The following is a 26992-nucleotide window of genomic DNA, read 5'->3' as shown; positions in this document are numbered from 1 at the left end:
GTAATAAAACCACCTCCGCAAGGGGAATAGCTCCCAGCACTGTAGCACTGTGTACACTGCCACTTTACAATGCTGAAACTTGCATCGCTCAGGGGTGTGTTTTTTCACACCCCCAAGCGAAGAAAGTTTCAGCGCTGTAAGTGGCAGTGTAGACAAGGCCTAAAGTAACTTGTCTTCACAGTGTTTTTACCTCAAGGATAGCTGACACTCATTCATTATCCTGAAATTTAAGAATAGACATTTTTTAGCAGTGAAGACAAAGCCTTAGGAACTGGATTCCTCCACTGTCCTTTACCTTGTCATTTACAGCTGTGCAAATTGAGAGTAAAGTGGGTGCAAAATGCTGCCACTCAGCTGTGCTGCTGTTTTACACTCTCTTTGCACATGAACAGCAACAAAAGATGCTAGACAGTGGAGAAGCAGGCCCTACAATTATGCATCAAGTGCTACAGTTTGATACCTAAAACTGAGCATAATAAAATGAAACAAAATGGGTTTTACAAACTCTGATGTTACAGATATCCTTGACTAAAACTTTAGTCGTTCAGGGGTGTGCCGCTGTAAGCTCTCTAGTGTAGCTGCTCTAAGCTGACGGGAGAGAGTTCTTCCATCAGGCTTAATTACTCTATTCCCCACGAGCAGCCGTAGCTTTCCCATCGACACAGCATTGTCCACACCGGCGCTTAAGTCAGCATAAGTTATGTCACTCAAGGGGTAGCTAATTCAGACCCCCGAGTGACATAATTTATGTCAGCTTAAGCTGTAGTGTACCTATAGGCCAGGCACTAGTGCATTAGAACCAGAAAGTGAAATTTACTAGAAACAGAAAGCAAAATTGACCTGTTTAGTTTCGCTGTTCAAACTGAATGACCTGTAAAGTGATAAACAACACAAATGTTTTGAACACTTCATTGTGTTATAACAAAAGACAAGGTCATTTCAAGGCAAAGTTACACTTTCTTCCACTGTCATGTTTTAACTGAAAGCCTGGGAATGTCTGCCCATGAAAATGAAAAAAAACCCACAATTGTTACAGTTCTCCTATCACTGATGCATAGTAACTAGCATACTCCATAATCTGGAGTATATAATAGTCTGATTCATTTTAATGAATGGTTTAATGGCTAAACGTTAAGAAGAGTGTCACTGTGATTCTTACTCATTTGGGCCCTTTCTTTGGAATGAGGAAGACATTTGATTTCTGAGCCAGAATTTCTGTAACTGGAGGGGAGGAAGGGTAAGGAGAGACTAGGGCTCCAATGTAATCTACACGTCATTTTTCTTTCCTAGAAGTCTGGTTCTGAAGTGAGCATAGCAAATTGGGTGTGTAAGTTAGAACAACACTATAAATGTCATGCTGGTGAATTCTACACTCCTCTCTCTCCATTTTGTGTGTGAATTAAGTGCCTTATCAAAAGTTCCAGGGCTTGAGGAGCTATTATTCAGATAGTATGAGAAAACTGTTGAACTGCATCCTCCACAACAGAGATCTGTCATACTGACCAGATCAGATATGCTATCAGAACATGAGATTCTCAGTGCTCTGGACAAGGTGAGCAATGCATGGCATCTCCACATGTACACAAAAATGCTGGAATTAATTTATGCTTTAGAGCCTCTGTGTGCTGCTGCTAGTTCCAGTTTGCAACCATTGGTTTCTTCAGAGCATCTACACTGTATTTAAAAAAAAATCTTTGTGATAAGGTGAGTACATTACCTTAAAGTGCACTTCTGACTTTGAAAAGTGACTGAAATTGGCACTAAGAGGTTCCATGTTTATTTCTTCTCAGTGATTTCCAGATCAAATGTGATCTGTTTATAATTAAAAATGTTTTTTCTCACTGGCAGCTATGCAAACTCACCTTGGACTTTGACAGTCAAGCTAGGTTCTTTCTAGCTCACGCATCATCATAGGTAATAAAGATACTGTAGTCCAAATCAGTGACATCTGGGCAGTCCCACTGCCTTAACTGGGCTAACAGATTGGAACTTTAGTAAACAATTCTACTGATAATGCCCAGGAAAGAACAGAATTCACCTCTCTCTCCTTTAGCTATGTTGGTTCTGCAGGGCTGACAGGAATAAAAAGCAATAAAGATTTATTTTAGTCATTAAAGTCATCTGATGTGACCCTGAATACACAAACAGAACAGATCTTTTCTGTGAGAGAGTGCTGTTTATATAGTTACTTTTCAGAGTAAAATTGTACTTTAAGTCTGAGATTTACTTTGTAAATCATGATGCTGGTGTGTTTTGTTATACTTTATTTATATAATTCAAGAGAAGCATTGTGCACTAAACAGAATGTTCTGTAGTGGCCTGGTCTACACATGTTATATTTTGCTGGTCTTTCATGCAGTTATGTGTAATAGGTGTTTCAATAAAAATTTTGGTGATAAGCAAGTGTGTTAATTTGTTTAGCATTTATAACATTAATCAAAGTCTGATAGCCTAAATCTTAGAAGCTTTTCCACAGGGACAATCCCTAACCCAGCACAGAGTATCACCAATAGCAATGGGATTCTGCATGGGTGAAACAGTCTGCCTATGCAGAGCAGCTTGCTGGACTGGAGTCATAGTTCTATTGTGAATACTGATCATTCCTTTCTATTGTACCACTAGAACCCACAAACCAACACAGCATCAATTTCTACTTTGATTACCCAATCTTGGTCCTAATAAAATCAATGGCAAAACTCCTGTTGACTTCAATGAGACTAGGATGCGGCATTTTTATAATTAATTTCCTAGCTATGAGGGCTTTTTGGAATAGCTACCTTCCCCACAATAACAGAGATGTAGCTAGTGAGTATGGGTCAGTGGGTTGCGTTCTTGCCTCTGGGCAAAATGATCCCACATTAAAACATGGTATCAGACAAAATGTGACACTGTTGTGTTGAACTATTAAAGATGTCATCTTTCCGAGGAGTTGCCAAATTGAGAGCTATTTTGCTATTCCTGTACAGGCAGGGCAATAACTACTCCTCCAGTATAAGTCACTTTTATACATAATTCTGTGTCCACATGGAGTTATACAAGTATAACCATTTTAATCAAAATATCACACCCCAACCTAAAAAGTTATATCAGTAAAATTTTCAAATGCTGACCAGCCCTAAAAGACCCCAAAAATATTGAAAATCTAGTATTCACACAAATAATCCAGTTCACTGAATAAATTCAAATAACAAATACATTTACAGGAATTATAATCTGTTCACAGATGTGCTGCAAGTGGGATAAAAAGGCTAAATTTGTCAGATGAATTATTCATTGTGCTCAGCTGTACTGCATTTATGAGAATATTATGTTTATACTACACATTTCATCCATCCAGAAGAAGCTTAAAATATTTTACAAACAATATGTCTGCTTGGAATTACTTTATCTAATACTGAAATGCTACCATCTCCATGGTGGAATGTAACAGCTGCCTAGCTGTGCACAGCAACACTACACAACAGTACAGAACTTTGAAACTACAGGGAAATTTATGGGGCAGAATGAAATTGCTCAAATTGGAATTTGGCAAGCACTCTGGGCTATGCTTACAAAATGAGCTCAATTGTAAAGGATACTTTTTTATGTCTCATCTTAAAGCTGGCAATTCAAGCAGTATAGCCTCTATACCAGGGGTCGGCAACCTTTCAGAAGTGGTGTGCCGAGTCTTCATTTATTTACTCTAATTTAAGGTTTTGCGTGCCAGTAATACCTTTTAATGTTTTTAGAAGGTCTCTTTCTATAAGTCTATAATATATAACTAAACTATTGTTGTATGTAAAGTAAATAAGGTTTCTAAAATGTTTAAGAAGCTTCATTTAAAATTAAATTAAAATGCAGAGCCCCCAGGACCGGAGGCCAGGACCCGGGCAGTGTGAGTGCCACTGAAAATCAGCTCGCGTGCCGCCTTCGGCATAAGTGCCATAGGTTGCCTACCCCTGCTCTATACCTAGGCTTATAGTTTGGTACTGATTTAAAGGGAAGAGCTCCACCTACTGAACTATTAGCATAACTTTCTACACTATGTAAGTTTTCTCTGGAAGTTTCCTATTTGTCTATGTTCTTATGCAGCACCCATCAGCATAACATTTTAGGCCCAGATCCTTGAAGGTATTTAGGCTCCTAACTTCCATTGATTTCCATGGAGGCTAGGAGACTAAATACCAGCCCGGATCTGGGCCTTATGCCCTTCCAAGCAGTGACCCAGCTGAACCCTCCTTACTGTGGGAGAGATGCCTGGAAGGATTACGCCAAAATAACCCTTTCATCTGTGCAACATTTATCTTTCTAAGAAGCAAGAACAGAACCCTTTTTGGTTCCTACATTGACCACTTAGTAAATTATATGCAGATTTTAACTCTTTGACTGGGGGAAATGCTATTTTATAAACTACAAATTGTTTGTCTGGGTCATTCCCTGTTACACTATATGCTAGAGAACAATACCATTTTCAGAAGAGGAAGAATAGCTTGGCATCCCAGTATTCTACTTCCATGGTCACATGGGTCAAGTAGGCACAATTGTTAGCTCCAGAAATGTGGTCAGAGTTTTGAAACCAGGTTTGTGAAATCCTGGCTCTTAATTCAGCCTGACCTGAACTCATTGATTCAGCAGCAGCTAAATAAATATAGTAGTTGGGACTGTTTCCTCATTCAAGATTCTGACTAATATAAATGTCAATTTCACCATTATTTTTTGCTACAACAGCAGCACAGTCTGGGTTAAAGTTTAAAAGCCACATCATTTTTCTTCTTTCAGATATTTATAGGTTCCTCTGTGGCGCTCATCACTATAGCATCTGAATACCTCACACCTGTGACTAAATTAATCCTCAGAACACATCTCTGAGATAGGGAAAATATTGTTATCCCCATTTTACAGATGAGGAAACTGAGGCAGAACAGTTAAAATGATCTGACTTTCCCATACACACATCTTTGGTGAACTCTGGAGCTCCTAGCCTCATGCTTAATCCACTAGTGATTACTAGACTAGAGGTTCTCAACCAATAGGCTGCGACCCTCACGGGGAAGTAGGAGGAGTTGCAAGATGTTGTAATAAAAATTTAAATCTAAAGTCAAGAAAATCTTGCTCCCTATACAGCCCTATTCTTCAAGGTCAAGCAGTCTCAAAACACACACAAATAATATAGGTTTATTGTTATAATTCATATGTTTTATACTCATAGTAAATGTAAGGTGGTCATGAACATTTTTTTGCTTTGAATAAGAAGCTGATAACCTGAAAAGAAACACTGTGCTAGACCATACTGCCTCCTGGCTTTTATTTATATACACAATGGAGAAAGGTCACTTCACAACAGAAAAATAAAGGAATCAAAATATTGGAATCACCTCAGTTCCACATGTAAAAGGGGTAAGGGCTTCTGTCATCTTCATTCTCCCAAGGTCAGTCAATTACTACATGCCTGGACTCACATTCCCCTTTCCATGCAGAAAGACTTGCTTAGCAGAATACTGATTACTTTAGCTACTGAAAAAGGTAAAGTCCCACCACCTAAGGATAAAGGATTCCTTGCACTCTACCCCTCTTCCTCCACTTGAAGACAGGAAATTCTCTACTGAAATCACCCTCTGCTCTGATCCTTATGTTCTGTGCCTCCATATGTGGCATTTGATGTAGCATCACAGGGATGAATTGTTCAACATATCCATGTTACCATGTGCATTCCCTTTACTTGATCAGGCTTTGTATGTATTAAAGAACTAGCAGGTCATGTCTTCTATCTATACAGAAGACAGCACTTTATACTTTTATTATTAATTATTGTTATTATTTCTGAGGGTTTAAAAGTGTTTTTCAAATATGGATATTACTATTCACATTTCACATATGGAGAAACTGAGGCACGGTTACAAAGAAATTCAGTGACAGAGTTGTGAATTAAATCTAGGTCTCTCGACTCCCAGTCTCTTGCTCTGACTACTAGACCCATTACCCATCTGACAATGTTCCCAGACTGAGGACAGGGAAAGGATTTGAGCAAGAAAAGTGGCGATCAAAGCTACTGCAATCACTGTGCACTCTGGCAACACAGCTGGATTCCAGGTTGTCTTGGACATAATTCACAGCATAAAAAGACCTCAGAACACAGAAGAGGAAACTGAGAAACACAGAGGTTACATGATCAAGATCATTCACTGTAGAGCCAAGAATCAGAATCAGATTTCAGTTTTTTTGCTCTAACCACTACACTATACTGCCTTCTATTCCCATCCAGACATCCACGAAAGGAATTAATATAATTCTTCTGTCATAATTCAGAAACAAGAGGAATGTGCACTGTAGTTTCTAATACTGTAGTATGGAGGTCACCTTCCTCCCCAAAAGAAGGTCATGCACAGCATAAGGATCAGTCGTTTGTGCCTCTGTTAGCACATGTCATATTTATAATAAGGAGATTAACTTTCCCCAGACTCATGCAGGTTTCCAATCTCGGAGCCTGGGTCTGATGCACCTGCACTGGCCCTCACTTACTAACTACGAAATATGTCCCTGATTCCCCTCTTAAACTGTGTGACCATGAAGAGGTTAAACTATTCACTTGTTTCCCCACTTTGACTCATGGGTCAGTAACATTTGCTCCACACAAAGATTTCAGACAGTGTGAACTTTCCCCTCCAATCCCAGCTGAAGCTAATTGTACTTCCACCCCCTCTTCCACTTCTTGGTTGGCCAGTGGCACATTCCCACGAGCAAGGCTGTCAGCTGTAACCCCTCCCACAATTCCCCTCATATAGGGCCTAGCTGGGAGATACCCTCTCAGTCCTTTCTGTCTGGTCAGTGTGCACTTCCCTTTGGGGTTCTTGCTGTAGCAGCCTAGCCATGCCTGTGGATTTCAGTGGTACCTGGAACCTCATGAGCAGTGACAACTTTGAAGGTTACATGCTGGCTTTGGGTAGGTGAAAATTATAGAATTCTATGCCTAGGGGTTTGAACTCTGCTAAAATCTAGGGGTGGTTGAAGTTTTCCTTCTTGGGAGGGGGCAATTATTGTCTCCTTACAGGAGGACCTGATTTTCCCCCTTCTTTCCTCCCCATAGGCAAGAAAAGGACTATTCCCTCACTTGCCTGCCTGATCAGTGTATGGTGTGGGATACAATGTAACTAATCACTAGTATGCTGTTACTTTCAGAAGTCCTTGCTCCCTGTAGTGAAGTTTGATATCTGTCCTTGGTTGGTGCCTTTCTCATGGGGAATTAGCAGTACTGCTGTGTGTGTGTGTGTGTGTGTGTGGACCCCTGCTAGTGGGAGGGAGGGACTTCTTCAGCTGTGTCCCCTCACTATTGTCACTCCTTTTGAATATACACTTTCCTTATCTGCAAGAATAAGGCTTTTTTCAGAAGCGCTCCCCACAATAAGATGTTCTACATCCAGGTAACATCCTTACTAGGGCTAAAAGGAAGCTATGAGGTACTCTTTCTCTGTCAGTGACAATGTCCTTGACCTTCCCTGTTGCTAAACATCTGACTATTTAAATGCCAGTTCTCTAATACAGCAAGAGCCGTGTCTAGCAGACCACTGCTGCAAAATCACTTTCACTGTGGTGACCCTGAATAGGATGATTAGCATATCCTCTTTAGTAGTCCTTTCTCTGCCATGCTTTAGGTCAGTGTTTCTCAAATGGTGGAGATGTGAGCAGGTTTCAGGGGGGCCTCCAAGCAGGGCCAGCATTAGATTCGCTGGGGCCCAGGGTAGAAAGCTGAAGCCCCACTGCATGGGGCTGAAGCCCTAAGCCCTGCCATCCAGGGCTGACACTGAAGCTTGAGCAATGTAGCTTTGTAGGGGCCCCTGTGGCATGGGGTCCCAGGAAATTGCCTGGCTTGCTACCCTGTAATGCTGGCCCTGGCTTTTTATATGCAGAAAAGCAATTGTTGTAGCACAGGTGGGTCATGGAGTTTTTACAGCATGTTGGGGGGAGGGCCTCAGAAAGAACCTAGAGCAGAAGGTTCTCAACCTTTTTAACTTCTGAAACTAGCATCTGAACTGCTGATAAGAATGGGGCCAGACCAATTGTATGCAATAATGAGGAGAATGTGGGAGAGGAACTAGAAAGGGCCTCAGTGCTGTAATACTTTTGTAGTGTAACAGCAAGTGTAGGCTGTGCCTTTAGAACCTGTAACAAAACTGGGAAACTTTGTTTTTGTAAGCTCCTAAGGTGTCTAAGTGTGGTGAATGGCCCTGACTCCTTCCAACAGTTATGCACTCAATTTAAATATATTGCTTGGTGTTGGTCTTAACTTGACTCTTTTGGACATTGCTTAATGTTCTAAATGGCTTTGAACTTTTTTTATCCAATATTGGTAATATATTGAAGGATCCTCTTCTAGTAGTAGTACCACATCCTTGGTCTGAGGATAATGTTCTTGAATCCCCTCTGAGGACTAATATACTCTAACTCTTTAATGAAGACAAGTCCTTATCTCCAAGTCTTAATCATTGCACATGCAAGCCCATATGTTGCAGGGAACAAGATAAAGTAGGCTGAGACTTTTCAGCCTCTGCTGCATAAAAGCCTATACTGGAGTCTACTAGCTCAAAAATATGACCATAGGAAGACTGAAAAGTATCTTATTGCTTGCCTCTCCACATGGCTGGGAGTCTAACACATTTTTAAATCTCCTTTTTAAATGAAGCTGGATGGACACAAATTATGCAATGAGAAGGTTTATTTTCTATCTTGCCTCGGACTGTCTCTAGCACAAAGAAGATTGCATTGAAGTTCAGTAGCTCAGAGCGGGGATACCATGCTTTCTATTAAATACTGTTGTTGACATCCTGTTTCCTATCCTACAGGGAAACTGCCAATAGATGAAAAATGATTTGCAACTAATTAACTTGCAAACTGGACACCATCAGATTAGGCCTGAATAAAGACTGGGAGTGGTTGGATGGTTAAAACCTAGACCTAATTTCCCCCTACTGTGACTCCTACCTTCCTGTCAACTGTCTGAAATGGGCCACTCTCATTACCACTTCAAAAGTTATTTTTCCTCCCTTGGTATCCTGCTGTTAATTAAATTCTCGTTAAACTGACCTCACACTTGGTAAGACAACTCCCATCTTTTCATGTATTTATCCCTGCTCCTGTATTTTCCACTCCATGCATCTGATGAAGTGGGTTCTAGCCCACAAAAGCTTATGCCCAAATAAATTTGTTAGTCTCGAAGGTGCCACAAGGACTCCTTGTTTTGCTGATACAGACTAACACTGGTACCACTCTGAAACCTGCCAATGAATGTTCACCCTGCCTAAATAGGGGAGTAGAAACTTGCATGACTCCCCTTGATGAATGGGAGTTGGTCTTGTCTCTCTGAAGAGACTGAGGAGCAGCTGAGTTAAATGTAATGGCTGCTCCCAAAAGACTTATTAAAGCCAAGTTGTGCTGAAGTGAGTTGAAATCACCCTTGCAATAAATGGCTCCAGAAAGTTGTTGCAGCAGAGTAATCGTATCCGGATTCTCTGCCTTTATCGCAAACCGATTTTCCTTCACTTTTTTTTTTAACTGTAGTTTGCTCTTTCTAGTGGTTGTAGCATGGGTTACAAGGAGAGGGGAAGAATGCTGGGGGGATGACCCTGGAAAAAATTAAGCAACAGAATTAGAAACTGCAATTTTACCAAAGCATGGAACAAGGGCTAGGGTGGATGATGGGACATCCCTTCACAAAAATAATTTGAATGATGCTGCTGAGAAAAGCCTGGATACCAGCACACTAGTTTCTCCTGACATCTTATGGTTAAAGTTGAACTGCAACTTTTCTTCATTCCTTCTCAATAAAATTGCTTCTAATACCTAAGGTTACATGGTCAAATGCTGCAGCATAGTGATCAGCAATATATGCTACTAGTACAGAGTTAACCCTTCTACTTAGGGACAACTACAGTGTAAAGTGGTGGTGGGTATAAAGATGACCATCTAATGGACCTACTGGGTTTGTGTGGGTTTTTTATCTTGGCTGTGGTGACAGACTATGTCTCTAGTCTGTGATGGGTGAATATAACCAAAGCAGTGGGTCAGATACGTGAAGCTATCTGAGCTTCATGTGACCCATGCCAATTGCACTGTTCCTAGGCAGCAGAGAACTAACACTTGAACTGTCTACACTCAGGGTAGAAATGGAAGCCTTATTGTGGCTCTCCCCTTCTCAAGAGTTTGTATTCTGAGCATGAAATTGGGAGGCCATGTCTCAACTCCCAGACCACATGGCACGTATAGAAACAAATGTGTGTCTTCAAAAGATCATGTGAAGAAACATTCTCTGGGGTGTTGGATTGAGCTGAATGTCTCCATTGCCAGTGAACTTTAACATTAATGCATGTAGTGTTCTGAACTAACAGCTCAGGGATACAGGCCCTTGCCAGTGACTATTGCCACTGAGTAGTTGTCTCATGCTCCATATGAAATGAGTCTGATCTTGCAGACTCGCTACTGATCAGCAGCTGTTGCATGGCAATTGGCAGTCCCTGGAAATGGCTTGAGTTTAAACAATCAGCCTGGTGATGGTCCTGACATGTGAACAGTTAAAATTACTTAGGGAAAGAAATGTAAGGATTCTTGTGGCGCATGGGTAGCAGTAGTGCCCTCTCTGTTTAGAGAGCAAGGACAGACCGTTTACCTTAAAAATGCAAGATTATTCTTTGAACTACTCAAACAAATGGCTAAGTGGCTTGGTTTGGCTGCCAAAACCATAAGTGTCTAACTCTGCTTTTGACAGCCCCTTGCCCTCTACATGATTATAAATACTACATGTGTGGGGAAAACATCATGCTGGTAATCATCAAAGATGAACAGGTGAGGCTGAACAGCTCCTTAATGGAGCAAATAACACTACACAATAGGTGTCTAAGCTACAGTGGGTACATGTTGCATACTCTGTTGGACAGGTTGATGTGAACAGTTCCTTGTAACAAAGGAATAACCAATAACATGGAGAGCTCTGTACCCCACAGTTAGGAAGCTCTAAGACCAAATTTTTTTTTTAAATTTTTATTACACATGCATATCTCATCTGATGTCAACTTTATCTGGGTCAGCATAACTAAGTACAGGCCAAACTTTACCTTCACTTCCACCACAGCAGTAGCATCCATCAGGTTGTACTAATACAGCAGAAGTCAATATAGTAAACACCTGTGCCAGCAGTGGCATACTACTATGACTGGCCAATAGTGTAAGGTGACCCATCTTGTTGAGAAACTCTCTCCTGTACCAGGCTAATCAAATCCCAGCAACTTATCTTGGGAGTTGCAGTCCCATGCTTGTGAGTAAAACACTAGGTAGACACATAGTTGAAGAAAACTGCCTGAGAGAAGGGGGCCTTTCATGTACCTCTGACATAGAGCCACACTAGCAGCACCCAAACCTGGATTGGCTCTGGGAAGCACTCTTGTGGGCAGCACTGATTACAGTGTAGCCTGGGTCTTGTAGGCTGGCAAGTACCCAAAAAAAGTATGATGTTAAATCTCTCTCCTAAGGTATTGACTTTGCAACTCGCAAGATAGCAAAAATGCTGAAGCCACAGAAGGTGATTGAACAGGAAGGTGATTCATTCTCCATCCAAACCACCAGCACTTTCAGAAGTTACTTTGTCCAGTTCAAAATTGGAGAGGAGTTTGAGGAAGACAATAAAGGTCTAGATCATAGAAAATGCAAGGTAAAAAAAGCTGTACCTGCTCAAATCACCAGGCAAAAATCCACCAAACTGCTTCAACTGATCAATGATGAATTGTTAGTGTTGGGACCTAAATTTTGTCCTGAAACTCTTAAAGAAGGAACCCTCAAGTTTCTTGGGAGGTGGGGATAGGGACTGCTTATTTACTCCATGGCATACATGTGAGATTTAAGGTAGCCCACTTTCTACAGAGCATGATGTAGAAGCACTAACTGTGGGGAGCAACTTACCCAGGTAAGGGAGAGGGGCTACAAGAATGTGGTGTAAGACTAAAGTTAAGTGTGTGTGTCTGTCTCTCTCTCACATGCAGAGTGTGGTTACCTGGGACAATGACAAGCTTGTTTGTGTCCAGACTGGAGACAAGAACAACAGGGGCTGGACTCATTGGATTGAAGGAGATCAGCTATATCTGGTATTCAGTTGTATTCTGATTTTGAATTCACTTCATGACTCTGCATGATGGCTATCGGGCTCTATACTGCTTTGGTTTGGGTTAACTGGTATGTTCCCATGCAATTCTCTGTGCAGTGGATGTAGGGCCTACTAACCTAAACATGACCAGGAAAGGAAGAATCTCTATACATGTGGTTGGTACAGAGGGCAAGGACTCTCTTCTTTGGGAGAAGAGACTTCTCCTGTAGTAGACTTCTGAAATGGCTTGGAAGCATTTCAGTATCAAAATATCTGACTTGTTTTCTGTCTCAATCTTGTACCTGGGCTTGGCATTCCTGAACTTCCTCTAGAGTTGGGACTCTTGTCTATCCACCCAATTGTTTGAGTGTCTCTCTCTGGGTATTGCAACAGGGACAAAAGACTACTTGGAACATAACACTAAATATTAAAAGCTACTAGACGCCCTGCTTTAAGCATTGCAAGAAGGATACATGAGCCTTGGAAGAGAAATGTATGTAAACTTCCACCCTCTTCACTTGCTCCATTAGTTCTCAGGGTAGTATTCTCTCTTCTCCTCCCCCCCCCCCTTCTCCCCCCGTTCCTCCAAAAGACCGAGTGACCTCTGCAAGATAATTGTCTGGCATGAGGTGGCCAACCTTAGCCTGAGAATTTACCAATGTACATTGCCAAAGAGCCACAGTAATAAATCAAAAACAACAAGGAGTCTGGTGGCACCTTAAAGACTAACAGATTTATTTGGGCATAAGCTTTCATGGGTAAAAACATCACTTCTTCGGATGCATAGATACAGACTAACACGGCTACCCCCTGATACTTGAGTAATAAATCAGTAGCCCCCAATCCTAGTGCCTCCCACCCACAGCAGCCCTGCCAATCAGTGCTTCCCCATACCTCCTGATCAGATGTTTTGTGGCATGCAGGAGGCTTGGGGGGAGGGGGGGGACTTGCACAGTGAGCACCCCTGGCACATTGGAAAGCTGGCACCTGTAGCTCCAGCCTCAGTGGGTGCCTATGTAAGGAGCTGTGTATTAACGTCTGAAGAGCCACAGGTTGGCCACCCCTGCATTAGATGAACCTGTAAAACAGGAATCCCTCTGCGGGGGGGCAGGCATTGAAGAGAATGCAGGGGACTCAGAAGAAATACAGCCAAGCCCTCTGAGCCAAGTTTACGTTCAGAAAAGAGCTGTGGGGGTAGGTGAAAAGAGTGGGCCAAAACCCAGGAAAGGGATAGCAGTGATAGTGAGAAATTCCCACTCTACCTGTGGCACTTATGTGGCCCCATCACCATGGTATTGGAGTGCCTCACATCACAGCCCTGCAGTCAGGTAAAGCAGTGCTGTTATTCCCATTGTACAGATGAGGCACTGAGAAACACTAGAGTGTCCAGGTGCCCCAATTTTTATAGGGTCCATCCTGATATTTGGGGCTTTGTCTTATATAGGTGCCTATTAACCTCCACCCTGTCCCAATTTTTCAGACTTGCTGTCTGGTCACCCTAGGACACACAGACTAAAGGCCAGATTTTCAAAGGCACCTAGCAGGGAAAATATTGTCCCTGAGCCAATACATATATGATGTGTAACTCTGGGTAAGACGGCTCAGATATTTAAGTATGAAGTGTATAGTTGTTGACCTGACGTTCACTGTCATGTTAATATCTGAGTGGAGGCACTGATGGCAATAGTTTTATTTGATTTGTCTAGAGGACTTGACCTCCTACTCTTTCAAGAGGAAGAGCTGTCCAGAGTTCCTGTGCTGTTTTCCTTTCCTGTGGGCAGTGGCCCTGAGACCTCAAGGCTCAATTTTTTTCCCCCCCTCAACTTAAAATGTGGAGTTTTCTTGGTGTTTGGTTTTAAATATTCTCCTGTGAAAACTGCAACTGAAGAACTGTAGTGTTTAAGACCCTTCTGGAAAGTAACTAGCCTCTAAACAGAAGGCAGTGTTGCCAAATCTCATGATTATTAGCCTTAAAGAGCCACTTGACCCCAGGAGCTGGAGATGTGATGACTTCATCCTTCATTCTTAAAGAAGCTAAGTTTCTAGCTCTTGTGGCTGTGGGAGACAGCTTCAAAATGTGACACCCCCCCCTCCTGTGCTCTATAAAGGCTCAAAGCAGAATATAAATAAAAACACAATCTATTTTACATAATTTTTCTTAAAGCCAATCATGATTTTTTGGTGAGGCTGATTCATTTATTTATTTTATTTTTTTAAACTTGGTTGGCAATACTATGAAAATGACTAGACCGTGTCAGTTTCACTCCTGTTTAAAGTCCATTTCTAGTCTTATTTGTAGTGGTTAACACCCCTAGAGCCCCAGGCAGCTGCAGCATAAATGCATTGGGGGGGCTTGCCCTAGTACAGGGGTGGGAAAACTACAGCCCACATCTGGCCTGCCAGCCATTTTAATCTGGCCCTCAAGCTCCCACTGGTGAGCAGGGTCTAGGGCTTATCCTGCTCCAGCTAGGGAGCAGAGATGGGGGTCGCTCCACACAGCTCCCGGAAGCAATGGCATGGCCCCCCCGCTGGCTTCCATGTGAAGGGGCAGAATGAAGTGGGGATGACTAGCACTGAGCATGAATAGCTGCATGTGGGGCATCTTGCACTTGCACTGCAATTCAAAAGTAGCTGGTGTGCTCTTGTTCTGGAATCCCGCTTGCCACAACCCACCATAGAGCACAGTGTAAGCCACAACTTGTGTGGGTACTAGTTGCAGACTAGCAGCAAGGGCACAAGCTCTACAAGATGCTCACCATTGTAAAGGACTTGCTGCAAGCCAATTCAACTTCACAAGTACCTAACTGTCAGGTTGACTGTTGCTACACAAGTTAAATAACATATTTGTTCTCCCTTCTTGTTAGGAGCTCCGCTGTGAGGACCAAGTATGCAAACAGGTTTACAAGAGAGCTTGATTTTTTCCAGCCTTGAAAAACACATCTGTACAGAGCAGACCTCATGGAACTTATTTCTTCATGAACATGGGTTTCTACATGATATCTGTAGGTCAACACTAAGCATCTCTTGATCAGGCATGTCTATCTTTTTTGTACTTGCTCAGTATGTATTCTGATCAAGAGAAGATGTAACTGCTTGCACTAGGGTTGCAGTTCTGCTCTTGTTAATAAACACTTGAAAACAATCCTGTCTGACTTGTACTGCTGTCATTTGGGGGTGTAAGAAAGGGAGACTGTCGGGTAACTCAAGCCCCATCTAACCCTCAGAACTATGCCAGCATCCCCACAGCCCTCTAGAAGAGTCTCCTATGAATTCAAAAGGTCAAGATAATATCAAATCACCAGTTATATTAGGAAGGTCTAATTTCTATGGCCTTATACCACCTGTGGCAGTGCAGAGGGTCCAGATAATAGCTCATGTCATTGAGGCAGCCATTTAGTTAAGTCTCTAGAAGTACTTGCACTCCTCAAAGGAGGTTGAACAATGACCTGAAAGGAACAAAACTACTTAATTGTATGCAAGAGTGGTAGACTAAAGTAATCATCTTTTTGGCTACTCAAACATCAAACAATAGTCAATAGAATATTGTAGACATCAGTAAAGACTTAATGTCTTGATTTAAACTACTGACATGGAAGGAAGTGGACTAGGTTCCACTTTTACTTACTAGCTGTCCTTATAGTGATGAAGAGCCATGTCTGGATTAGTATACCTTCATACAGGTAACATAGGATCTCATTCTCAAGGTTTTGACTCAATAATAGCCTATTCATGGAGGTTCTCAATTGCACCCTTCCAGTTGAGACAATGAGGAACAGAATCCAAATGAACTAACTACTTTTGACTTGCTGTGTTGGTCCCAAGATATCAATCTCTTTAGCCAGTAGAATTTGGTCCAATAAATTACTTCATCTACATTCTCCTCAAAAGCAGCAGAGGCTCTTTTATTTAAACAAACTCAGCACATGAGGATTTCCCCCCCCCTTCCCTCAGAGATGACAAACCTCCCCTTTGACTTGCTCAACAAAAATAAGTGAGCTTGCATCATGTGGTGGTGACAGCAGGTGATTTGCCTTTCAGGTATTCTTAGACACGAATATAGTTTAAATATTATATAGAAACTAACAGTCAAAGCTATATCTTACTACTACAACTTCCACTCTTCAGGAACATGTGGACCTCCTACGACATTGATGCTATAATACTTAAGCTCCTTTACTCTAGTTTCTTACTTGCCCATTAAAAATAGGCTTAAGAACAAACTCTTTCCTCTTCTGACACACTCAACAATTGTGATGTCAAATAACTTATTCAGCTAATAAGTCTATGGCAGGACTTGTTGCAGGTAGTGTTAACAGCTATTCAGGACTCTGAAATCTCATTTGAATACTGGAAACAAAAATAGCTGTGGTAAAGATCAAAGCTTTAGTTAACCTTTAAGAACTGCAGGGTTTCTGCAGCATCCCTAAATGCAAATTTTTAAAAGGAGGATCACAACACTTTCATGTTCAAATCAATGCAATCAGTCCAGTAAAAATTTATAATAGATTGGTGGTATTCTACTACAGGAGTAGAATTACCATATTGAATTTTTTATACTGAAAACACCATTGCATTGTGTGGTTTAAAAAAAAAATATTGTTGACAATGGAAAGCTGCAGGTTTTGGCAATTAGGAAGACCAGTGGGGGTATTTCTCTCCTGGGGAGACATGAGTGGCAGAGTGAGACTGAAAATACAGCACAGATTAGTCAGTTCCTGAAGGGTTGCCCTTACAACCACTAAAGTTAGACATAATTTTCAAGAACATAAATTCTGCTGCCCTGGGATGGATTTTATAGCCACAGACTACATGGAGACTTAATTAGGAATAAGTATTTTAAGAGTATTAGTTCTAGTTGACTAATGTAGAAGATCTAAGATTAAAGTAAATATTTGGGCTGTTGATTAATTGTGGTTAACTTACACAATTAATTTAAAAATTAATCACACTGTTAAACAGAACACCTATTGAATATTTTGGTGGTTTTCCTACTTTTTCATATATATTGTATTCTAATTGAAATCAGTGTATATTTTTTATTACCAATATTTGCACTGTAACAATGAAACAAAAGAAATAGCATTTTTGAATTCACCTCATACAATACTGTAGTGCAATCTTTGTTGTGAAAGTGCAACTTACAAATATAGATTTTTTTTGTTTGTTTGTCACAACTGCACTCAAAAACAAAACAATGAAACTTCAAAGTCTACAAGTCCACTCAGTCCTACTTCTTTTACAGCCAATCACTAAGAGAAACAAGTTGGTTTAAATTTACAGGAGATAATGTTATCCTCTACTTATTTACAATGTCACCAAACAGTGAGAACAGGCATTTGCATGGTGGCACTTTTGTAGCTGGCATTGCAAGGTATTTACATGCCAGATATACTAAACATTTGTATGCCCCTTCATGCTTTGGCCACCATTCCAGAGGACATGCTTCCATGTTGATGATGCTTGTTTTTAAAAAAAAAAAAAAAAAATGCAATTCTCCCCCAAGAAGTTCAATGTTCCCTGTTGTTTTATCCACATTCTTCCATATATTTCATGTTTTAGCAGTCTCAGATGATGACCAACACATGTTGTTCATTTTAAGAACACATTCGCTGCAGATTTGACAAAATGCAAAGAAGGTACTAATGTGAGATTTGTAAAGATAGCTAGTGCTCAACCCAGGGTTTAAGAATCTGAAGTGCCTTCCAAAATCTGACAGGGATGAAGTGTGAAACATGCTTTCAGAAGTCTTAAAAGAGCAATGCTCCAATGTGGAAATTACAGAACCTGAACCACCAAAAAAGAAAATCAACCTTCTCCTGGTGGCATCTAACTCAGATAATGAAAATGAACATGCATCAGTCCGCGCTGTTATGGATTGTTATCGAGCAGAACCCGTCATCAGCCTGGACGCATGTCCCCTGGAAGGGTGGTTGAAGCATGAAGGGACATCTGAATCTTTAGCGCATCTGGCACGTAAATATCTTGTGACGCCAGCTACAATAGTGCCATGAGAATGCCTGTTCTCACTTTCAGGTGACATTTTAAACAAGAAGCAGGCAGCGTTATCTCCTGCAAATGTAAACAAACTTGTTTGTCTGAGGGATTCGCTGAACAAGAAGTAGGACTGAGTGGACTTGTAGGTTCTAAAATTTTACACTGCTTTATTTTTGAATGAAATTTTTTTTTTTTTTTTTTACATAATTCTACATTTGTAAGTTCAACTTTCATGATAAAGAGATTGCACTACAATACTTGTATTAGGTGAAGTGAAAAATACTTTCTTTTGGGGTTTTTTACAGTGCAAATACTTGTAATCAAAAATAAATTGAGCACTGTACACTTTGTATTCTGTGTTGTAATCAAAATCAATATATTTGAAAATGTAGAAAACATCTAAAAATGTTTAAATGGTATTCTATTTAATTGCATGATTAATCATCATTAATTGTTTTAATTGCTTGACAGCCCTAGTAAATACTTATAACTAGCTAATGGTGGGTGTACATAATTACAAGTGACAAAGCAACAGCATATATTGCACTGGATTTCTGCTTATATTACTTTGACTCAAATAGTTAAGACATCCTGTCTGAATCCAGACCTATCCAAAGACCCCAATCTTTCTACAAGGGAGCTGATTATTTGATCAGCATGACTAAGAACTCTGAACAAGGAGCTTTAGACTAAACCAACCTACAGTCCAGGGAGTTAAATTCTATATTTGCAATATAGTTTCTCCATTCTCCAAATGGTGGTACTGGAAAAGGATTTTTACAATAGGTGAGCCACTTTGATGGCTATTATGAAGAGGGGTCCAATGAACATCCGAACTGTTTTCAGCTTGCAAAGTAATTGAAAGAGAGTTTTCAGGCTAGAACTGTACTTGACATTTTCTTACTCAACAGCTCTGCTCCTGATGTGTTTTCAGACACATCACGTGTCTCAGCTCACTATATTAACAAAAGACTTTCTTTTAGTAGCACAGAGACAGAACAGCTACTGCAGAGTAAGCTTGATTGTGTTCTGGCTTATGCATCAACAGAATTGTTAACTAAATCATAAGTGGAGGGCTAACTTGTTTCCTGGGTTACAGATGGACCAGGAAAAATGGGTTGCAGAGGCATCACTTAAGCCATAATTTAGTTGGTAGAGTTATTACTTATGCTGTCACATGAGCAGAAAAGAACTATCACTCTAAGTTGAGTAGGGTAGATAGAAAAAAAACATTGTTTACATATAACATCAGCAAATTTAGGATCTGGCATCCTTGAGAGAGAACATACATGGTACAAAACCATTTTCTTGGTCACCTTTTCAAATATCTACACTGAGTGTGCCAAAGAGTGGTGGGCAAAACTTTTCTTGAAGACCTTGAGACTTTCCTTTTTACAGTGACAGACAAAAGTTTGTTACAGTGTATATGATGTAGTTTGAAACAGACACAATTACATGGAATTGTTTCCCATTGAGGACGGTCCTTTTCAACTGGCAATCAAAACAAGGAAAAGCGCACTACTATTCAATATGTGGTAAAGACAGCAAAATTAGTCAACTGAGGCAGCATAGAGTAGGAGGAAGTCTGAGATTTTATTGATAGTGTTGGATACACGAGACAAAACTCTCCTTCCCATTTTAGTTAGGTTGATGTGATTAGCTTTAGTGTACATTTGTTTTCCCTAAAGGAGCTGCCTCAACCTCTCTCTCAAGCGGAAAAACAAGTATCATAAAAATCCTGCCATGTAGCTGACAAAACCTGATACATCTTCCTATTGCTGAGCTACAACTGCTTTCATTTGATTTAAAAAAGACACTGATTCAAAGTCAAGATAAGTCACCATTACGCTAATTCAGTGTGGGTTAAACTTCAAAGCAGTGAACTAGCTCTGTCACATCCAGTAAGCAACTCATATGAATGGAAATAAGAGGTTGCAAGTCACCCTGGATTCCCTACTCCACTAGGTGGCATCTTTGCAACATGCGGAATCTTCCTCAAAAGGCTTTGGTTTGCATTAGGATTTTTTTTTTTTAAAGCAACACAATACTACTAGTTTCAGAGTAGCAGCCGTGTTAGTCTGTATCCGCAAAAAGAACAGGAGTACTTGTGGCACCTTAGAGACTAATAAATTTGTTAGTCTCTAAGGTGCCACAAGTACTCCTGTTCTTTTTACAATACTACTAATAAACCGCAATGACTTTGAAGCTGACAGTCTGTATTATGTAAGAGGATTCTGATATTGCATTCTTGAGAATATTTTTGGTGCACAGACCTCCTCACCCCCATAAGATTCCCAGGTGGCAAAGTACTACTATCAGAAAGTTCGTATTGGCAGAATCAGGCCTTGTGCGGTGAAGCACCATTTTTGGGAAGCTGTTACTATTGAATATACCAAAGAGCCCTCATCCAGGACAGCTAGGGGCGCTCCCATTGCTACAGGCTCACTTAGAAATGTTATTTAGCCAGTGTTGCAATCAGATATATGCTGCTGTGCAGAAGCTCAAACTGGGATACTCATGAGAGGATTGAGAGCTCTCGTGCACATTCTAGACATTAGGAAATTATTGGTTAGCAACAAAAACAGAATTGCCTAACCAGATTGTACTTTTTCAGCAACATGCCAGCTGACTGAAGAGCCTTTAGATACAAAATTCAGCAGCTTGAGTCACTATGTGAAAAGAGAAAGGAAACAGTTTTACTCTCAAACAGACTAGGAAATAAATTAGGACACTATAAACTAGTCTACACTGTTCCTGCATGTTTTCTTTGCAATGGGAGAGGTGTGTTGTTGAGCTCTAGGAGCCAAGGGCAGGAGAAAAATCCCAAGGGAACATAAGAATGACCATATTGGGTCAGACCAATGGTCCATCTAGCCCAATATCCTGTCTCTGACAAAGGACAGTGCCAGATGTTTCTGACAATTCGAGGGCCACCCAGAGCATGGGTTTGCATCCCTGACTATCTTGGCTAACAACCATTGATGGACCTATCCTCCATGAACTTCTCTAATTTTCTTTTGAACCTAGTTATATTTTTGGCCTTCACAACATCCCCTGTAAATGAGTTCCACAGGTTGACGGTGCGTTGTGTGAAGAAGTACTTTCTTATGTTTGTTTTAAATCTGCTGCCTATTGATATCATTGGGTGATTCCTGTTCTTATGTTATGGGAAGGGGTAAATAACACTTACTTATTCACTTTCTCCACACAATTAATTATTTTATAGACCTCTATCATATCCCCCTTTAGTCATCTCTTTTTTTAAGCTGAACAGTCCCAATCTTTTTCATCTCTCCTCATACTGAATTTGTTCCATGCCCTTAATAATTTTTTATTGCCCTCTCTGTGTCTTTTCTGATTCTAATATACTTTTTTAAGATGGGGCAACCAGAACTGCACGCACTATTCAAGCTGTGGGGGTAGTATGGGTTTATATAATGGCACAATGATATTTTCTGTTTTATGTATTCGTTTCCTAATGGTTCCTAACATTGTTAGCTTTTTTGACTGCCGCTGGACATTGAGCAAATATTTTCAGAGAACTATCCAGAATCTCTTTCTTGAGTTGTAACAGCTAATTTAGAACCCATCATTTTGTATGTATAGTTGAGATTATTTTTTCCAATGTGTATTACTCAGCACTGAATTTCATCTGCCATTTTGTCACCCAGTTTTGTGAGATCCCTTTGTAACTCTTTGCAGTCAGCTTTGGATTTAACTATTTTGAGTAATTTTGTAGAGTCTGCAAATTTTGCCACCTCACTGTTCACCCTCTGTTCCAGCACAGGTCGCAGTACACAATCTATTTACCTTCTCTCCATTGTGAAAATATTAGAAAACAGTCTCTTTTGTAGGCACAGTAGATCATTTAGATTTTCTGATTGCCATTTTGGTGATGAAATTTTTCTCTTTTTGCAGCAGTCGTTCAAAAATAATTGCAAAGCGGATACAAAATTTTCACAACAGCCCCAAGACAGAGACAGCTTCTAAGCCAGTGCCGTATCTGACCACTGTATGATTTCCACATACACCAATCACATACGGATATGTGAAGATAAGGTCCCCGCCCATCAGAGCTTGCAATGAAAACAGACCATCTAAAAACAAAGGGACAGTAATTTAACACTTCACTGTGCAGAGGGCTAGGGTACATAAGCTTTGTAAACCCTTCCTAGGATGAGGAGGTGCAGAAAGGAAGCAATGTTGAGCATGGCATACAGAACTGTAGAAAGTCTTCTTCACTGGACTCAGTTTGCTTCAAGTGATATTAATACAAGCAAACCAAAGAAGAACAGGTAACTTTTTTCCCTGCCATTTTTAGGAGTGTCCTTTGGGTTAATTCTTACTGTGTCTTCAAAAACAGCTATCACAAGTACAACCAGCAATGTTAAATTTGTGCAGAGATGAGATAATCCATTGCCCCTTACTTATTTTCCGACATGCTTTACATACTATTATGTAAAATGTTGCTAACGTTGAGGTGGCTTTACAGACCAGCATACGAACAAACTGTCAAGTGAAATCAGGTAAAACAACTAGAGGTCTGACTACAGTTCTTCAAGAAAACATCCCTAAAAGGAACATTTGAAAGATTAAGATTTTTCCTGGAGGAAAAATACAAAAGGCATCATGAAAAACATAATCCAAAGGAGAAAAGGGGATATAGGATTAAGCAGCATCCATGACCAATAACTACATGAAGATAATGATTGGCACAAAGATCCCACAAAAAGGGCAGCAGAAAATACAGTAAATCAGGGATTCTCAAACTGGGGGTCAGGACCCCTCAGGGGATCCCAAGGTTATTACATGGGGAGTCGTGAGCTGTCAACCTCCACCCCAAGCCCTGCTTGCCTTCAGCATGTATAATGGTGTTACATATATAAAAAAGTGTGTTTAATTTATTGGGGGGGGGGGGTCGCACGCAGAGGCTTGCTGTGTGAAAGGGGTCACCAGTAAAAAAGTTTGAGACCCACTGCAATAAATAGATATTCCTTTCTAAAAAAAAAAAATGCTGAATGAAGACCAATAAACCAATTCTGAATGAGATATAAAACAACATACTCATTGAGTTACAGACCCAACCTTACAACTGTAAGGTTCTCTATTTCAAGGTAACCCCTGGTATTACACTATTGGGCATTAGCACTTGACTTCCACTGGCATACATCATCCCTTTTCCTACCATAGTTAGTAATACACTCTTGAACATAACCACTAAGAGCCCTGGATAGCAAAAGCAAGTTCCAACTCTAGAAGGTATGTCAATCTATATAATAAAGTTATTAAGATAATAAATGTCAGTTAGATATTATGATGATGTAGTAGCTAATCAGATTATATACATAAAGACTAGAGACTGAGATCCAGCTGTAGCTTTGCCATAACGCAGTCCTTGACTGACTTCCTGAGTTTAGTCTTCAGGTTGTCAGTGGTGGCTCTTAAAAGATGATCTAGGCATTTCCTAAAGAAAGCAGTTTCCACAGAGAAACACCTTTCTTAAACATTCTTAAAATAAGTCAAGTTAGGGAATGATGGAATTGGACTGCAGCTGCAGCATTGGGATGGCATGATATCTGAAAAACATTCTAGGATTTCTTTCAATTTTCAGCAACTTTTTATTGTTTTGAAATTTATGTATAGTGCTCATGTAATATGCACTCTTGCTAAATTCTATTTTATGTCCATGTAGCCCAACTTGCTTTTGTCTCAGGAGGTTCCTGTTGTCCTCCTTTTATAAGCTTCTGTCATCAGTTGACTCGGGCTAGGCTGCTACAAGCAGCTTTCTATTAAGAGCCTTGGGAACAGTGACTGTGCAACCTGCAGACAATGTCAGCGCAAAGATACAAACTCCCTGTCTTCTGTCCTCTTCAAAAAGAGCTGGGTTTCTTTCTTTTTTTTTTTTTTAAATCCTCTTTTCCACCCAAATAGATTAGGAAAGTAATGATTGATCTTAGCTAGAGAGCTGAAAATGAACACACAGTCTCCCAGTGCAGAGACAGACCTTGAGTGATTTGTTCTCATTATAATGCAGGATTATTCAAATACAAAGCCAGGAAAAATAAAAAAGATTGGGGAAAATGGGGATGTCTTCTATGGTGATACTAAAAGCCCCATTAAAGGACTGAATGGAGAGACTAGCTACAAGTAGATGAGAATATGTAAATTTTTATTCTTACACAAGGGAAAAAGATCAGGGACAGCCACTGAAAGGTCTATTCAGGCCAGGTCTACATTACAACTTACTTTGGTTTAACTTAGGTCGCTCAGGGATGTGAATAAGCCATCCCCCTGAGCGACGTAAGTTACACCGGCATAAGCGCCGGTGTGGACAGCGCTATGACACAGCTTCTCTCGCCCATATAGCTACTGCCTTTCACGGAGGTGGATTTATTATGCTCATGGGAGAGCTCTCTCCCATTGGCATAGAGCGTCTTCACCAGATGTGCTACAGTGGTGCAGCTGCACTGATGTAGCACTTGTAGTGTAGACTAGCCCATATTTAAGAAGGAAAACTGAAAGGGGATTACTAGGAAACAACTCAGGGCCCCTTGACAGATGGGGATTGCTGTTTCCAGCAATATTACAAAGTAGAGGTGGAGATGATTGTGTGCATATATATATTTTACTATATGTTCATAAAACATCTCAAATTTAAATACTATATAATTTTAATATCAATGTGCGCCTATACATATAACTCACTGATATGTTAATTTGAAACAAAGGCCACTTATCAGAAAGCTAGAAGTACGTTAATGGTATGGCCAGACCCACCAACAGCAATTTTGGGCCCCAGGGCAGAACAGTCAATGGGCCCCCATGCATGCACAATCCGTGCCCGCACGGATGCAGTCCACCTGACATTTGGGTGGTGCTGCGCCTGTGCTCTTCTGGCATGGCCAGGGCTTCCACATGCCTGCCTGGTAGGGTTGCCAACTGTCTAATTGCGCAAATCCAAAGACCCTTGCCCCGCCCCTTCCCTGAGACTCTGCCCTTGCCCCACCCCTTCTCTGAGGCCCCGATCCCTGCTCACTCCATACTCCCTCCCTCTGTCGCTCACTCTCCTCCACCCTCACTCACTTTCACCAGGCTGGGACAGGGGGTTGGGGTGCGTGAGGGGGGGCGGGGTGCAGGCTCTGGGAGGGAGTTTGGGTGCGGGAGGGGGTGAGGCGTTGGGCTCTGGAAGGAAGTTTGGGTGTGGGAGGGAGTGCGGGGTGTGGGCTCTGGGAGGGAGCTTGGGTGCAGGAGGGGTTGCGGGCTCGAAGGGAGTTTGGGTGTGGGAGGGGGTGAGGAGTCGGGCTCTGAGAGGGAGTTTGGGTGCGGGCTCTAGACTGGAGGAGGTGCAGGATGGGGCCAGGGGGTGCGGTGCTTACCTCGGGTGGCTCCCAAAAGCGACTGGCACATCCCTCTAGCAGCGGCTCCTAGGTGGGGGGCCCCAGAGAGTCTCTGCATACCACTGCCTGCAGGCACCGCCTCCACAGTTCCCATTGGCCGCAGTTCCTGGTCAATCGGAACTGCGGAGTTGGCGCTTGGGGCGGGGCAGCGCACGGAGACCCCCTGCCCTCCCCCAGGGGCCATAGGGCCATTCTGGCTGTCTCTGGGGGCGGCGTGGAGTGAGGGTGGGCAGGAGGCCTACCTTAGCTCTGCTGCGCTGCGGGCGGCAGTGGTGGTGGCTGGTGGCCCCCCTGGCCCTTTTAAATTGCCCAGGCCCCTGGGCAATTGCCCCCTTTCTTCCCCTCCCCCTCCCCCCCCCCGTCGGCGGGCCTGGGTATGCCTCTAAAGAAGAATCCCAGACAGAATGGTTAGTGGCCATAGAATGGGGATTATTTTGATTTCATATAAAAGAGACGCTGCATAGACATGGCAAGACCATGATCCATGCTATTCAATAGAAACTTTGCAGGCATTTCACATAAAGCAGAGGAAAAACCCTCACTAGGGTTTCAAGTTTATTTTACATTTTTTATGCAATCAAAAACTTATAAATCACAAGACCCTGCTCACATTCTCTTTATGAAGTTTAAATCTGTAAACTCCAAAATAAGCCATACATAAACAAAGCAGATTTTCTGCCACTCTATCCTGGTTTTTAGACAGCAATCCCTTTTTTCTTTTCTCTCATAAAAGAGACCCAGTCCCATTTAAGGTTCTCAGCCTAAGTTACCTCAACTGCACCTGATACCTCAACTGTGGGAGGCCCTCTCTCAGATGCACTGTGGAAACCCCTGATGGGATTTAACCCCAAGAGACCAATACCATTGTTTGGCTCAACATGACTGTCTCTTTGGAGCAACTCTGGGTTAGAATGCATCATGGCTAAGGGGCCTCTAAAGACGGTATCTGCCCCATTACTTTTCCTCAGAAGTTAGAGCAAGGGTTCTATTCTGGCTCCACTATTAATTCGCTGCATGATTGAGGACAAGTTGCTTCACTTATCTGTGCCTTAGTTTCCCCCCTCTGTACAATGGGGATAATTCACCTACCCAACTGGGGTGTCATAACACTTATATAATTAGTTAATAGAAAAACGCTGAGATAATGGAACAGAAAGTGAGCAATATTTAATCCTTTTGTTCCTCCTTTTGTTCACACCATAAAGCAGTCTAGAGAAGTGGGGGTCCATTTAAATGGCAATAAAAGGTTGAAAGGCCTTCATACAAACTCTGGAAACCTGACTATGGCATGGTAGTAACACTTATTGCTGACAGATTAACCTGAATGCAATTGCTCACTGTTACCATTCACTGCGGTATGAGGGCCTGCTCCCAAGAAGTCAATGGCAAAACTTCCATTGATTTTTCCACGCACTGGACTTGCACCCCACAAGATCTGACCATGCTGAAATCAGACGCATGCCATTAGTTAAACAGCTTTGCTTCTAGTGAGGTTGTA

General features: G+C 41.5%; 1 protein-coding gene across 1 annotated transcript; it reads left to right on the top strand.

Moving 5' to 3' along the window:
- Positions 1–6846: 6846 nt before the first annotated feature.
- On the top strand, positions 6847–15018 carry RBP7 (retinol binding protein 7). The gene is made up of 4 exons (XM_065421374.1): positions 6847–6919; positions 11496–11674; positions 12003–12104; positions 14968–15018. The coding sequence occupies exons 1-4, from the start codon at positions 6847–6849 to the stop codon at positions 15016–15018; spliced, it is 405 nt and encodes a 134-aa protein (XP_065277446.1).
- The last annotated feature ends 11974 nt before the right edge of the window (positions 15019–26992 follow it).

Source organism: Emys orbicularis, chromosome 22 (assembly GCF_028017835.1).
Source record: "Emys orbicularis isolate rEmyOrb1 chromosome 22, rEmyOrb1.hap1, whole genome shotgun sequence".
Taxonomy (NCBI): Eukaryota; Metazoa; Chordata; order Testudines; family Emydidae; genus Emys; species Emys orbicularis.
The sequence above is the reverse complement of the archived record's forward strand: the minus strand, read 5'-3'. Positions and strand labels throughout refer to the sequence as shown.